Raw genomic sequence first — 14,251 nt, 5'->3', positions numbered from 1 at the left:
TTGGGAGACTGAGGTGGGCGGATCACCTGAGGTCAGGAGTTCAAGACCAGCCTGATCAACACGGTGAAACCCCATCTCTGTTACCCAGGCTAGACTGCATTGGCAGGATCTTGGTTCATTGTAGCCTCAACCTCACAGGCTCAAGCCATCCTCCCACCTCAGCCTCAGCCTCCCCAGTAGCTGGGACTACAGGCACTTGCCACCACGCCCAGCTGATGTTTTTGCATTTTTTGCAGAGGCAAGGTTTTGTCCTGTTGCCCCGGTTAGTCTTAAACTCCTGGACGCTATCCATCCATCCACCTTGGCCTTCCAAAATGCTGGGATTACAGGTGTGAGTCACTGTGCCCAACCAATTATTTTTTGTTTGTTTGTTTTGAGACAGGGTCTCACCCTGTCACCCAGGCTGGAGTGCAGTGGCGCAAACATGGCTCACTTCAGCCTTGACCTCTAAGGCTCAGGTACTGAGCCCTCAGCCTCCTCAGTACTTGGGACTACAGGCATTTGCCACCAAGCTGAGCTAATTTTATTTACTTAGTTTTTCTTTTCTTTCTTTCTTTTTTTTTTGAAACAGAGTCTTGCTCTGTTGCCCAGGCTGTAGTGCAGTGGCTGGATCTCGGCTCACTGGAATCTCCACCTCCTGAATTCAAGCAATTTTCCTGCCTCAGCCTCCCAAGTAGCTGGGATTGCAGGCGCCTGCCACCATGCCCAGCTAATTTTTGTATTTTTAGTAGAGGTGGGGTTTTGCCATGTTGGCCAGGCTGGTCTCAAACTCCTGACCTCATGATCTGCCTGCCTTGGCCTCCTAAAGTGCTGGGATGGGATTACAAGCATGAGCTACTATGCCTGGTCAGGCATGAGCTTTTGTAGAGCACACCAGACTGAAAATAAAGACTGTGGAGCTTTTTTTTTTTTTGGGACAGAGTCTCACTCTGTCACCCAGGCTGGAGTGCAGTAGTGTGATCTGGGCTCACTGCAACCTCCGTCTCCCAGGTTCAATTGATTCTCCTGCCTCAGCCTCCTGAGTAGCTGGGACTACAAGCACTTGCCACTGCCCAGCTAATTTTTGTATTTTTAGTAGAGATGAGGTTTCACCATGTTGGCCAGGATGGTCTTGATTTCTTGACCTCGTGATCTGCCTGCCTTGACCTCCCAACGTGCTGTGATTATAGGCGTGAGCCACCATGCCCGGCCATTCCTTGCTCTTCTTTTCCCTGTATTCCACAGGGCAGAGCCACGACTCCAGCCCACTGAAGGCAAAGGTCACCCTGGGCCCACCTACCCCCCCAAGGAGCAAATTCCACTGACCGGAACACTCAGGAAGGGTCTTAGAGTGGCTGAGGCTTATCACCTCATCGACAACACGACATCAGGACATGTAATTCTTATTTATTTTTCACCCTCAACAAGGAAGAAAGGTCTCTCCCTCAATTTTGCTATTCCACTACTTGAGGATAGGCACCCCTAACCCTCCTTCCTCCAGGGAGGCCTCAATGTCAGTGTCTGTGGAAATAGTCTCTGAAGAGTGCTTGAGCTGGTGGGGTGGGGAAGGAGAAACTCAAAAGAGACACCGGCTAGGGATGGCATCATTTTCCTGCCAACTTTCTCATTGCCTCTCCTTCAAAGCGGAAGGAGTGCCAGCCCTCAGCTTCCGTCAGATCTTGGGCTCCTAGGGCCTTGTACAAGTCTATGGCCTTCTGGTTCCAGTTCAGGACAGCCAGACGAAACTGGGAGCAGCCCTTATCCAGGGCCACCTGTGGGATCAGACATCACTGACTTTCCTGGGGTCAAAAAAGGAAAAGGCTTTCTCACGCCCTCATTCAACCCGGGCCCCCCCGCCCCCATATACCCTTGCTTCTTTTTTTTTTTTTTTTTTTACCCTTGCTTCTTGAGCTCCTCGCTGATCACCCCATCCCTCTCCTCACCTCAGCCACCTTTTTGATTATTTTGGAACCAATCCCTTGACCTGTTGTGGAGAGAAAGAGGCAAAAAAGAGCTATTGTTTGAGCTGAAGGGGATCAGAAAAAGACATCCCCTGGGATGCGGGGACAGGGGATGATGGTGGGGTCTGTGGGGGTCCTTTGTTCCCACCCCAACCTCAGCTTCTGCCCAGTACCCCGATATTCTGGCATCACGTAGACATCTTCCAGATAAATGTTGCGTCCCTTCCATGTGCTGTAGATGAAGTAGTATAGCCCATAGCCCACCACGCAGGGCCCTGAGAGAGAAAAAAGAGGAGTAAGGCCCCTGGGAGCCGGTGGGGAGAGAGAGAAAAGGCCTCTGAGAGCCTGCGGGGAGACCTCTGAGGCCGACTGGAGAGGGGGACCTCTAAGGCCAGGTGCTCTTACCCAGTGGCTCCCCGGGCGCTGGAAGAATCTCTGCTACCAAACAGTGATAGAAAGGATTCTCTCCAAAGCCATCTGCTCTCAGGGCTGCCGAGATTGGAGTTATGACAAAGAGACAGAGAAACAAGACCTGGGTGTATGCCCAGCCTGGAGCTGCCGCCTGGGGAACTCATCCCTCACTTCCGCCCCAGCCTCCGCCAGAACCTAGGCGTTGAGACCCCACCTTCTTCACTGATCTTCACCTGATCCAAGAGTTTTTCGAACTCGGCTAGTTCCTAAGGCGTGGGTACAGAGGCTAGATTAGGGCAGGAGAGCCCCGTTGCTCCCCAAGCAGGGGTCCCAAGGCACGCCCCTCCCCCTGCCTCCCGCCTCCTGAGCCCCCAGCTCTGGCCGCGCCACTCTGACCCCCTGGTTTCCGGCCCGCAGTCTTCACCCGAATCAGCCTCAGGATATCTCCACAGTCTCCCTCCTTGGCTTCTCGGATCCGCACAGAAGCCATCCTGATCCCCACTGTCTGGGGCCAAAGTCCCAGGACCCCGCAAAGGGCAGCTAGACTCCTTAAAGGGCCTGCAAGCTTGGATCCCGAAGAGCCTGGGAAAGCAGGGTGGCGAGGGCGGCGGGGCCGCAGCGGCTTGGGAAATGGAGCTGGGATTCACGCGCGGTCGGGTAGGAGAGAGTGGGCCGGGGAGGCGGTCCTCACTGCCGGGCAAAGCCCCGCCCCCTCGAATCTGCCGCCGCAGGGGACACACCCATCAGCCAATAAACTCCGAGAACAGGCGCAGCCTCGCCTCCCGATCCCACCCCGACAGCTGGGTCTTGTGACTGTGCCCTGAGTAGGGGTCAAGGTTGGAGAGCAGCGGCTTTCTAGCGGTTGTATGGGTGTCCCAACCTTCATCGAGACACCCCACAGTTCAAAGGTTTCCCCGCAGTGCTTTTTAAATTGACGAATGGAGGCCGGGCGTGGTGGCTCACGCTTGTAATCCTAGCCCTTTGAGGGGCCGAGGCGGGTGGATTACTTTAGCTCAGGAGTTCAAGACCAGCCTGAGAACACAGTGAAACCCGGTCTCTACTAAAAAATACAAAAAATTAGCCGGTCATGGCGGCGTGTGCCTGTAATCCCAGCTACTCTGGAGGTTGAGACAGGAGAATCGCTTGAAACTGGGAGGCGGAGGTTGCAGCGAGCTGAGATCAAGCCACTGTACTCCAGCCTGGGTGACAGAGCGAGACTCCATCTCAAAAAAATAAAAAATACATTGACATATACAGTGATTATCTGCTTTAGCCTCAGGCTCACTCACCGGCCCAGACCCTGGGTAAGCCCCAAGACTGCCAGCTCTGAAAGCTGTTTTCTGCAGCTCTCGAGTAGCTTGAAGTGTTACTTCTCTCAGGGGGGAATTTGCATTTATAAAAATGTTTTATTTATTTATTTATGGAGATGGATTTTTTTTTTTTTTTTTTTTTTGAGTCGGAGTCTCACTCTGTCATCCAGGCTGGTGTGTAGTGGCACGATCTCGGCTCACTGCAACGGAAGTGGGGTTTCATCATGTTGGTCAGGCGGGTCTGGAACTCTTGACCTCATCTGACCACCTCCGCCTCCCAAAGTGCTGGGATTACAGATGTGAGCTACCGCGACTGGTCTGACATTTGAATTTTAAAATGGGTCAGGGGCTGGGCACGGTGGTTCATGACTGTAATCCCAGCACTTTGGGAGGCAGAGGCAGGCAGATCACTTGAGGTCAGGAGTTAGAGACCAGCCTGACCAACATGGTGAAACCCTGTCTCTACTAAAAATACAAAAATTAGCCAGGCATGGTGGCTGGCGTCTGTAATCCCACCAACATGGTGAAATCCCCGTCTCTACTAAAAATAAAAAATAAAAAAAAATAGGTGGGCATGGTGGTGCGTGCACCTGTAGTCCCAGCTACTCAGGAGGCTGAGACAGGAGGATCACTTGAACTCAAGAGGCAAGGGCAGCAGTGAGCTGAGATCATGCCACCGTACTCCAGCCTGGGTGACAGCGCAAGACTGTCTAAAATAAATAAAAATGGGTCAGGGAGTGGGTGATGAATTTCTACTGCTAGACTGTTAGGCCCTGCAATAAATGGATAGGTAGGATCACTGGGAGGCAGAGGTGGGTCCCTTCTTAATATTCACTGAATCATACACACAACAATACCTTCTTGGGAGACAGGTCTCAGAGGCCTGGGAAAAGACTGGGCGGGAGTTCAGACCAGATGTCAGGCACTGTGCCTGCATTATCTCAATGAACGCTCTCTCATAGTTACCCCATAAACTATTATTTTCCTCATTTTACAGACAAGGTCACAGAAGCCCAAAGATGAAGTGACTTGCCCAAATTCGCCCAGCTAGAAATTTAGGATTCCATTCTCATTTGGAGCCCTCATACAGGTTGCTACTTGGCATGCAGGGCAGGGCTGTTTCTAGACCTCGTGCCTGTGAATGCAGCCTCCCCAGACGGACAGAAAGCTTGGAGGACCTAGGTCAGGCCCTAAAGGTGGAAGAGAGGGGGGATGGAGTATCCTCTCCCAGCTCATAAACTTTCTTGGCAGTGGAGGATGGTAGCGGAGGGACTCTGTCATTCACCCCATTGATCCCCAGAGTGTTGGCAGCTGTGTCTTGTGACTGGGTATCTAGGCAGGGGTCAAGGGTCAGTGCCCCTGTTTCCTTTACCCAGCTCCCCCCTCCCCGGGGGCAACCTTTAACCCTCCACCGCCCACATGCAAGTCTGCCTGCCTCTACACATTCTCCCAAGAGTTGTCCGAGCCCCGAGTGGACAGCGGCTGACTATGGAGAGCAGAGGCCCACTGGCCACCTCGCGCCTGCTGCTGTTGCTACTGCTGCTTGCCACTCACCAGGGATGGGCCCTGAGACCTACTCTCCCCACCCAGGTGCAGGAGCGGGACAGGGGCTCAGCTCATGCCATCTCCCCTTCTCTGCTCCTCTGGCCCTGTAGCAGTGCCTCCCCCTCTGTCTGTCTCTGAAAAGTCCTTACTCAGCCTTGTGTATTTTCTCTTTCTGATAGAGAACCCAGGACTTTCCAGGTGTCCACCTCAGCAATGGCCCAGGACACGAGCCTGTTGCTGTCATGACCTTTGACCTCACCAAGATTACAAAGTATGGGGTTGGCCTAGTGCTTGACCCAGTCCCCTGGCTCTGCCCTCTCACCATCAGCTCTTCTCTTTCCCTGTCTTCCTTTCCTTCTTTATTCTCTTTCCCTGTCTTCCTTTCCTTCTTTATTCTCTTTCCCTGTCTTCCTTTCCTTCTTTATCTGTGAACAACACCTCCCCCAAACCCACACTGGCTCTCAAAGAGCACACAGCATAGACAATCTTTCCTTCTGCACTTCCAGATCCTCCTCCTCCTTTGAGATTCGAACCTGGGACCCAGAGGGAGTGATTTTTTATGGGGATACCAACCCTAAGGATGACTGGTTTATGCTGGGACTTCGGGATGGCAGGCCTGAGATCCAACTGCACAATCCCTGGGCTCAGCTTACGGTGGGTGCTGGACCACGACTGGATGATGGGAGATGGCACCAGGTAAGCTAGCTCTGGTCCCAGGGGAGGGATGTCTGGAGCTGGTCTGAGGAAAAGGAACGAAACCAAGTTATTGGCCATCCCTTTACCACTGTCATCTCATTTAATCCGCACGAACCCCCACAAGGTAGCTATTCTTGGTCCCATCTTATCTGATAGGAATTCTAAGGCTCAATCAGTAGGTAAGTGATAAGGCCTTAGTGAGCCAAGGCCAAGGATGCCAGCTGAGTCTTTAAGGCATGTTCTTTCCACTATAGTACGAGGCTGGCTCCCAGGAAGGTGGCAGAGACAGCTCCCAGGGGCCTCTGATTCTGCTTCCCACCTTCCTGCAGGTGGAAGTCAAGATTGATGGAGACTCTGTGCTGCTGAAGGTGGATGGGGAGGAGGTGTTGTGCCTGAGACAGGTCTCTGGGTCCCTGGCCAGCAAAGACCATCCTACCTTGAAGATTGCGGTTGGGGGGCTGCTCTTCCCTTCTTCCAACCTTCGGTTGCCGGTAACTACATCACAGGGGCGGAACCCTAGCCAAGTCTTGGTAAAGCATGCTAAGTGAGTGGCCGTGGGAATCAAAGTCCATGCTTTTAGGGAGATGGGATGGGTTGAGAGCACAAGGGGGAGGCCAGATGCTCAGAGGGGAGTAAACTGAGGTAGGGAGGCTGGGACTGGGGCTCTGATGACCTGATTTCTACATCCCCATATCTCACCTCCATCACATTCCAGCTCATTCCTGCCCTGGATGGCTGCCTGCGCCGAGATTCCTGGCTGGACAAACAGGCCGAGATCTCAGCATCTGCCCCCCCTAGCCTCAGAAGCTGTGATGTCGAATCAAATCCTGGGATATTTCTCCCTGCAGGGACTCATGCAGAATTCAATCTCCAAGGTAGATTTCCTTGGAGCCTCTTTTCCCCACCTTGGCCAGCTCGGCCTGCCCCTGTCTTCCTCCACCACTGACCCCTTTCCTCCCTGCAGTCCTAGCTTCAAGGCCTCAGGATAATCATTTCTCCCCACAGACATTCCCCAGCCTCATGCAGAGCCCTGGGCCTTCTCTTTGGACCTGGGACTTGAGCAGGCAGCAGGCTCAGGCCACCTCCTTGCCCTTGGGACACTGGAGAACCCATCTTGGCTCAGTCTCTACCTCCAAGATCAAGTAAAGGGGGAGAATGGGGCACTGCCTGTTTTCAGTGGAGCCTGGAGCAATGAGGGGAGAGAGCAGTCCAAAATGTCAATATTAGGAAGACTTCCAGCCCAGGAAGTCTTCCAGTCCGGGAACATAGAGAGACCCTGGCTCTCCAAAATTGTTTTTTATCAATAATTAGCCAGGCATGGTGGTGCATGCCTATAATCCCAAAGTGCTAGAGGCCAAGACCAGAGGATCATTTGAGGCCAGGAGTTTGTGACCAACCTGGGCAACATAGCAGAGACTTCTGTCTCAAAAAAAAAAATTAGCGAGGCATGGTGACACGTGTCTGTTGCCCTAGCTACTTAGGAGGCTGAGGCAGGAGGTTCGCTGGAGCCCAGGAGTTTGAGGCTGAAGTGAGCTATGATGGTGCCACTGCATTCTGACCTGGGCCACAGTGAGACTCTGTCTTAAAAAGATAAAAACAAAAGTAAGGCTTATGGATGGCATTCAGGTGGGTGGTGGGGCCAGGGACATATCTTGAGGCTGTTCACAGCAAGCAAACAGTTGACTCAGACTGCCTATTTACTTGGGGTGAGTGTGGTTTTAAAAAGGGTCAAGCCAAAAAAAAAAAAAAAAATTGGGCAGGATTTAAGTGGTGAGAATGGCCAGTAGGTGGAGGCATAGCGAAGAGGCAGAATGAAGGCAGCTAGGGGTGAGGCTGCGGCAGCAAGCCAGGCTCATTCTTCCGTCCCTCACTACAGCCTCTTTCCCACACACTCTGCAGAAGGTGGTGCTGTCTTCTGGGTCGGGGCCAAGGCTGGATCTGCCCCTGGTCTTAGGACTCCCTCTTCAGCTGAAGCTGAGTATGTCCAGGGTGATCTTGAGCCAAGGGCTGAAGATGGAGGTCCTTGCCCTGCCTCCTTTAGGCCTGGCTCCCCTCCTTAACCTCTGGGACCAGCCTCAAGGGCGTCTCTTCCTGGGAGCTTTACCAGGTAAGAGAGAATGATGTTCAAGTTCATTAGCACACCATTGGAAACAGCTCAAGGGAGGGGGCACATTTTGAGGGGAAGGAAACTCTGGGAGGGAAGAATAGGCCCTCCCTATTCAAGAAGAATATATGGGGGCAGTGGGAGGTAGTGCTTTTGCAAACTCAGGTTGGAGGAGTGGAAAAGTGGGGAGAAGATTCTGGATGCGATCCACCTTAATGCTCTAATGCCACCTCTGCACTACCTTCCTCTAGGAGAGGACTCTTCCACTTCTTTTTGCCTGAATGGCCTTTGGGCACAAGGTCAGAGGCTGGACGTGGACCGAGCCCTGAACAGAAGCCATGACATCTGGACTCACAGCTGCCCCCAGAACCCAGGCAATGGCACTGATGTTTCCCATTAAAGTTCCACCTAAGAAACCCCTTTGAAAGTTACTTACTATTCATTTATTCAACAAATATTCACTGTGCACTAGCAATGTACCATGCACTGTGCCAAGCATTGAGTTGTCTTTGCGACTTTAATCTCAGTTTTTCAATAGGCTGAGGTTGAGACAGAGTTTCCCTCTTGTAGCCTGGGCTGCAGTGCAATGGCATGATCTCGGCTCACTGCAACCTCCACCTCCCGGGTTCAAGCAATTCTCCTGCCTCAACCTCCTGAGTGGCTGGGATTACAGGTGCCCACCACCACGCCTGGCTAATTTTTTGTATTATTATTAATTTTTTCTTGAGACAGAGTCTTGCTCTGTCGCCCAGGCTGGAGTGCAGTGGCGAAATCTCATCTCACTGCAACCTCTGCCTCCTGGGTTCAAGCAATTCTCTGCCTCAGCCTCTTGAGTAGCTGAGATTATAGTCGCCTGCCACCATGCCTGGCTAATTTTTTTGTATTTTTAGTAGAGACAGGGTTTCATCATTTGGCCAGGCTGGTCTTGAACTCCTGACCTCAGGTGATCCTCCTGCCTCAGCCTCCCAAAGTGTTGGGATTACAGCAGTGAGCCACCATGCCCTGCTGAAAATGAGGACTTCTTAGGCTGAGATCCCAGCAACAACCCCCACAGACAGTCACACCCCAGATATGGGTCACTTTCTGGAAGTCAGAACCCACCCTATTCCTCAGAATCTAATCCCTTTGAGACTCCAGTTTCCTGTCTCTGTGGCTGGTCCAGAGAGATCAGGAGGAAGGGAAGAGATGGGATTTTGTCATCTCAGTCATCTTGTCCTTGGACTGGCCGTTGCTGCCCAAGGAAGGAGCAGCAGGGGGCGTGCGAGGGTCATAGGGAGATGTGGGCAGGGGTTCTGGAAAAAGGGGTGGAGGCAGGGGGAAAGATAAAGGCAGGAGAGCCGCTGGAGAAAGGCCCCCCTCTCTCTCTCCTGGTCTCGGTCCACTTGCTGCGTTCCCAGAAGAATTTGTCTCTACTCTATTAAGCAAGAACTGGTTTGTGCTGGTCCCAGCTGGGAAAAACAGACAGATTTGGGAATATCTCTGCCCTCAAAGAATGTGGTGACCCAGCTCTCAACCACAGACCTCTGGAGAATGCTGGTGCCCCAGCATCTCTCCCTGGGGAACCCTCGTGCCCAAGCCTCTAGCCCCAGCCCCCAGCTCCCAGTCTTCAGCCCTCTTAAGAATCCTTGTGTTCTACACCAAAGCTCCCAGCCTACTAAGAAGCCCTGGGGCTCAAGCCCTCCATCCTCATTCCTCTCAAGAACCGTTAGGTTGGGCAGGCGCAGTGGCTCACACCTACAATCCCAGCACTTTGGGAGGCGGAAGAGGGGGGATCACCTGAAGTCAGGAGTTTGAGACCAGCCTTGCCAACATAGTGAAACCCCGTCTCTACTGAAAATACAAAAATTAGCTGGGTGTGGTGGTGGACGCCTGTAATCCCAGCTGCTCTAGAGGCTGAGGCAGGAGAATCGCTTGAACTCTGGAGGCAGAGGTTTCAGTGAGCCAAGATCGTGCCACTGCATTCCAACCTGGGCGACAAAGTGAGATTCTGTCTCAAAAGAAAATAAAAAAAATAAAATAAAATTTAAAAAGAACCATTAGATTAAAGCATCCCTCATCTCTAGACTCCATGAGAATCCCAATGTCTGAGCCTCCTAGTTTCTTTTGTTTTTGTTTTTGTTTTGAGACCGAGTCTTACTTTGTTGCCCAGGCTGGAGTGCAGTGGCGTGATCTCGGCTCACTGCAACCTCTGCCTCCCGGGTTCAAGCGATTCTTCTGCCTCGGCCTCCTGAGTAGCTGGGACTACAGGTACGCACCAGCACATCCAGCTAATTTTTGTATTTTTAGTAGAGACAAGGTTTCACTATGTTGGCCAGGATGGTCTCGATCTCTTGACCTGGTGATCTGTCCACTTCTGCCTCCCAAAGTGCTGGGACTACAGGTGTGAGCCACCGTGCCCAGCCCTTTTTTTTTTTTTTTTTTTTGAGATGGAATCGTGCTCTGTCACCCAGGCTGGAGTGCAGTGGCACAATCTCGGCTCACTGCAACCTCCACCTCCTGAGTTCAAGTGATTCTCCTGCCTCAGCCTCCAGAGTAGCTGGGTTACAGGCGCCCATGCCCGGTTAATTTTTGTATCTTTAGTAGAGACAGGGTTTCACCATATTGGTCAGGCTGATATGAACTGCTGACCTCAGGTGATCTGTTCGCCTAGTCCTCCCAAAGTGCTGGGATTACAAGCATAAGCCACCGCTCCCAGCCAAGCCTCCTAGTTTCTTACAAGGATCTTTTCACCAGTAACACAGGCAGCAGGGTGAGTCACTCATTGGAACTGCTGTCCCCTTCTACAAGGATCAGCCAGGACCTAAATGACCCAGGGTAAGGAGGTCCTGGGTAGTCTCTAGGGTAGAAGACACAAATCCCAAGCCCTGCCTCATACCTGTCCTAATCTTGACCCTATAGACCCTCTCAGGATCTACACCTGCCTCTACCTAGCCAGCAGTGTTTGTAGAGGAGTCTTCAGCATGGAGAGGGCATTCAAAAATTTTTTAAAATTTTTATTTATTTATTTATTTATTTGAGATGGAGTTTTGCTCTTGTTGCCCAGTATGGAGTGCGATGGTGCGATCTCGGCTCACCGCAACCTCCACCTCCTGGGTTCAAGCGATTCTCCTGCCTCAGCCACTCTAGTAGCTGGGATTACAGGCATGTGCCACCACACCCGGCTAATTTTTGTATTTTTAGTAGCAATAATGGTTTCTCCATGTTCATCAGGCTGGTCTTGAACTCCCGACCTCAGGTAGTCTGCCCGCCTCGGCCCCCCAAAGTGCTGGAATTACAGGCTCGAGCCACCGTGCCCAGCAAGGGTGTCCAAATTTAACTCTGGCCTCTTGACAATGGTCAGGGTTAACCTAGGCCACATGAGCACCTGCTAGGTACCAGGCACTGTTCTAGATACTGAGGATGCATCGATGAAAAGGACGAACACCATCCCTGCCCTGATGGAACTTATAATATAGTAGAGGGGAAGCAGACACAAACAAGAAAACAAATAAGCAGGGTTATTTCAGATAGTGGTTAGAGCAATAAAGGAAATAAAATCCTGTAATATAATAGGAGAGGGAAGGGCAGGGCAACATTAGCTGGGTGGTCAGGGAAGTCACTTGAGCAGAGACCTGAATAATGAAAAGAATCATCCTGTGGAGGCCTGTGGAGTGCGAGCCAGCAGGGAGGGGGGTCAAAGAGCCCGGATGCACCTGGGCACCCACCAAGGGGGTTGTTCTGCGTGCCAACATCCTGACCTTTTGTCACTGGAATCTCCCAGGGGCTGGGAGCTGGCTTTTCTCTCCTCCCTCCACCCCATCCTCTCCAGGACACTGTGCCCCCAACCTCCCTTTCCCCAGCCTGCCCTAGATTCCAAGATTCCTGATTAGCATCCAGAGCTGTCTACACTCTCTCATTAAGACTGACTTTGCCAGGCCCCCATCAAGGGCACCTACGATGCCTGCCCAGTGTCCCCTGCCTTCCCCACACTCCCCAAAAAGCTTTCCAGAGCTTGGCAGCACACCCTGAAGCCTCTGGGCCTGATCTACCCACTCACTCCGCCCCACCACTGCCTCTCTTTCTCTTTCTCTCCCTCCCTGCTGCCCCCACCCCCACCAACTTTCTTTCAATTACCATGTATTGGCTGCTGCCAGTAGGCCAAATACTGTGTTAGGTAGTCCACCACAGAGACTCTAAGGATGAATAAAACTTGGTACTGGCCCTAGAGAGCCAGAGTCTTTTTTTTTTTTTTTTCCTTTTGAGACAGTCTTGCTCTGTCCCCCAGGCTGGAATACAACGGCGCGATCTTGGCTCTCTGCAACCTCCACTTCCTGGGTTCAAGTGGTTCTCCTGCCTCAGCCTCAGCCTCTCGAGTAGCTGGGATTACAGGCATGCACCACCACACCCAGCTAATTTTTGTATTTTTAGTAGAGACAGGGTTTCACCACATTGGCTAGGCTAGTCTTCAACTCCCAACTTCAGGTGATCTGTCCACCTCGGCCTCCCAAAGTGCTGGGGTTATAGGCATGAACCACCATGCCTGGCCAGAACTAGGGTTTTGAGGGAGACAGACATGTGAAATGCTTTAGTATCTCAGATACTCCTTGGTATCTGAGATGCCAAGGAACCTGGTTACTAGTTCTACCAAGGACCATCAAAGAAATGAGTTATGGCCAGGTGCGGCAGCTCATGCCTGTAATCCCAGAACTTTGGGAGGCCAAGGTGGGCAGATCATCTTAAGTCAGGATTTCAAGACCAGCCTGGCCAGTATGCTGAAACTCCATCTCTACTAAAAATACGAAAATTAGTTGGGTGTGGTGGCAGCTTCTGTAATCCCAGCTACTGGGGAGGCTGAGGCAGGAGAATCGCTTGAACCCGGGAGGCAGAGGTTGCAGTGAGCTGAGATCGCGCCACTGCGCTCCAGCCTGGGCAATAGAGCAAGACTCCAGAACAAAAAAATTAAAAGCATGGAAAAACAAAAGAAATGGGTTGTTAGATGTGTGAAGTTGAGGATGACAAAACCTCTGTAACACTGTTTCCCCAGCTACAAAATGGGTTTCTCTGTCTAGAAGGTTGCTATGAAGTTCTGATGAAATCATGTAGGTAAAATGTGTAGCATAGTGTTTGGCATGCGGAAAGTGCTTAATATATAGGAGAGATATATTTCTCAAGATAGATGAGAAATGTTGCTCTTATTAATCTCACACATGGTTCTTTTTTTTTTTTTTGAGACGGAGTTTTGCTCTTGTTACCCAGGCTGGAGTGGTGCAATGGCGCGATCTCGGCTCACCGCAACCTCCGCCTCCTGGGTTCAGGCAATTCTCCTGCCTCAGCCTCCTGAGTCACTGGGATTACAGGCACGCGCCACCATGCCCAGCTAATTTTTTGTATTTTTAGTAGAGACGGGGTTTCACCATTTTGACCAGGATGGTCTCGATCTCTTGACCTCGTGATCCACCCGCCTCGGCCTCCCAAAGTGCTGGAATTACAGGCTTGAGCCACCGCGCCCGGCCTCACACATAGTTCTTGACATATTAGTCTGCGCTGCTGGGTATGAAAGATCAGAGAGGGCATGTGAATCGGCTGAACCATGGATGGTCTGAGATGGAGTGAAGGCAGATGGGGGGGCTCCTTGGGCTATGCGGCCTTGTGTGCCCTGCTAAGGAGCTGGAGCTTGATCTGGTCAGTCAATAAACTTCCTCTTCTAATCTCTCTCTTCTTCTTTTTTTTTTTTTGTTTGAGACAGGTTCTTGTTCTGTCTCTGTCAACCAGGCTGGAGTGCAGTGGTGCGATTTGAGCTCACTGCAAACTTCTGGGTTCAAGCGATTCTCCTGCCTCAGTTTCCTGAGTTGCTGGGATTACAGGCATGCACCACCATGCCTGACTAATTTTCTGAATGTTTAGTGAGCTGGGGTTTCACCATGTTGGCCAGGCTGGTCTCGAACTTCTGGCCTCAAGTGATCCACCCACCTTGGCCTCCCAAAGTGCTGGGATTACAGCCGTGAGCCACCGCATGGCTTTCTTTCTTTCTCTCTTTCCTTCTTTCCCTCCTTCCTTCCTTCCCTCCTTCCCTCCTTCCTTCCTTCCCTCCCTCCCTCCTCCTTCTTCTTCTTCTTCTCCTCCTTCTTCTTCTTCTCTCTCTCTCTCTTTCTTTCTTTCTTGAGATGGAGTTTCACTCTTGTTCCCCAGGCTGGAGTGCAATGGCACAATCTCAGCTCACTGCAACCTCCGCCTCCTGGGTTCAAGCAAATCTCCTGCCTCAGCCT

The 14,251-nt window shown here is 51.8% G+C and overlaps 2 protein-coding genes across 3 annotated transcripts; one reads left to right on the top strand and one right to left on the bottom strand.

The window, feature by feature from the left end:
* Positions 1 to 1,366: 1,366 nt before the first annotated feature.
* SAT2 (spermidine/spermine N1-acetyltransferase family member 2) lies at positions 1,367 to 3,051 on the bottom strand. Of its 2 annotated transcripts, XM_032280438.1 has the most exons (6): positions 2,776 to 3,051; positions 2,566 to 2,617; positions 2,346 to 2,429; positions 2,114 to 2,215; positions 1,923 to 1,963; positions 1,367 to 1,751 (listed from the first exon to the last, which is right to left on the bottom strand). In XM_032280438.1, the coding sequence occupies exons 1-6, from the start codon at positions 2,839 to 2,841 to the stop codon at positions 1,584 to 1,586; spliced, it is 513 nt and encodes a 170-aa protein (XP_032136329.1). In that variant the 5' UTR covers positions 2,842 to 3,051; the 3' UTR covers positions 1,367 to 1,583. The 2 variants fall into 2 exon arrangements, with proteins under 2 accessions (XP_032136329.1, XP_032136330.1); XM_032280439.1 differs by lacking the exon at positions 2,346 to 2,429 and having other exon boundaries at positions 2,776 to 3,009.
* A 2,020-nt stretch (positions 3,052 to 5,071) lies between these two features.
* On the top strand, positions 5,072 to 8,437 carry SHBG (sex hormone binding globulin). The gene is made up of 8 exons (XM_032280437.1): positions 5,072 to 5,251; positions 5,386 to 5,477; positions 5,713 to 5,902; positions 6,232 to 6,393; positions 6,618 to 6,777; positions 6,908 to 7,044; positions 7,802 to 8,009; positions 8,258 to 8,437. The coding sequence occupies exons 1-8, from the start codon at positions 5,081 to 5,083 to the stop codon at positions 8,404 to 8,406; spliced, it is 1,269 nt and encodes a 422-aa protein (XP_032136328.1). The 5' UTR covers positions 5,072 to 5,080; the 3' UTR covers positions 8,407 to 8,437.
* Positions 8,438 to 14,251: the final 5,814 nt, after the last annotated feature.

Source organism: Sapajus apella, unplaced genomic scaffold, assembly GCF_009761245.1.
Source record: "Sapajus apella isolate SASKATOON/1434 unplaced genomic scaffold, GSC_monkey_1.0 scaffold12, whole genome shotgun sequence".
NCBI classification, from domain to species: Eukaryota; Metazoa; Chordata; class Mammalia; order Primates; family Cebidae; genus Sapajus; species Sapajus apella.
The sequence above is the reverse complement of the archived record's forward strand: the minus strand, read 5'-3'. Positions and strand labels throughout refer to the sequence as shown.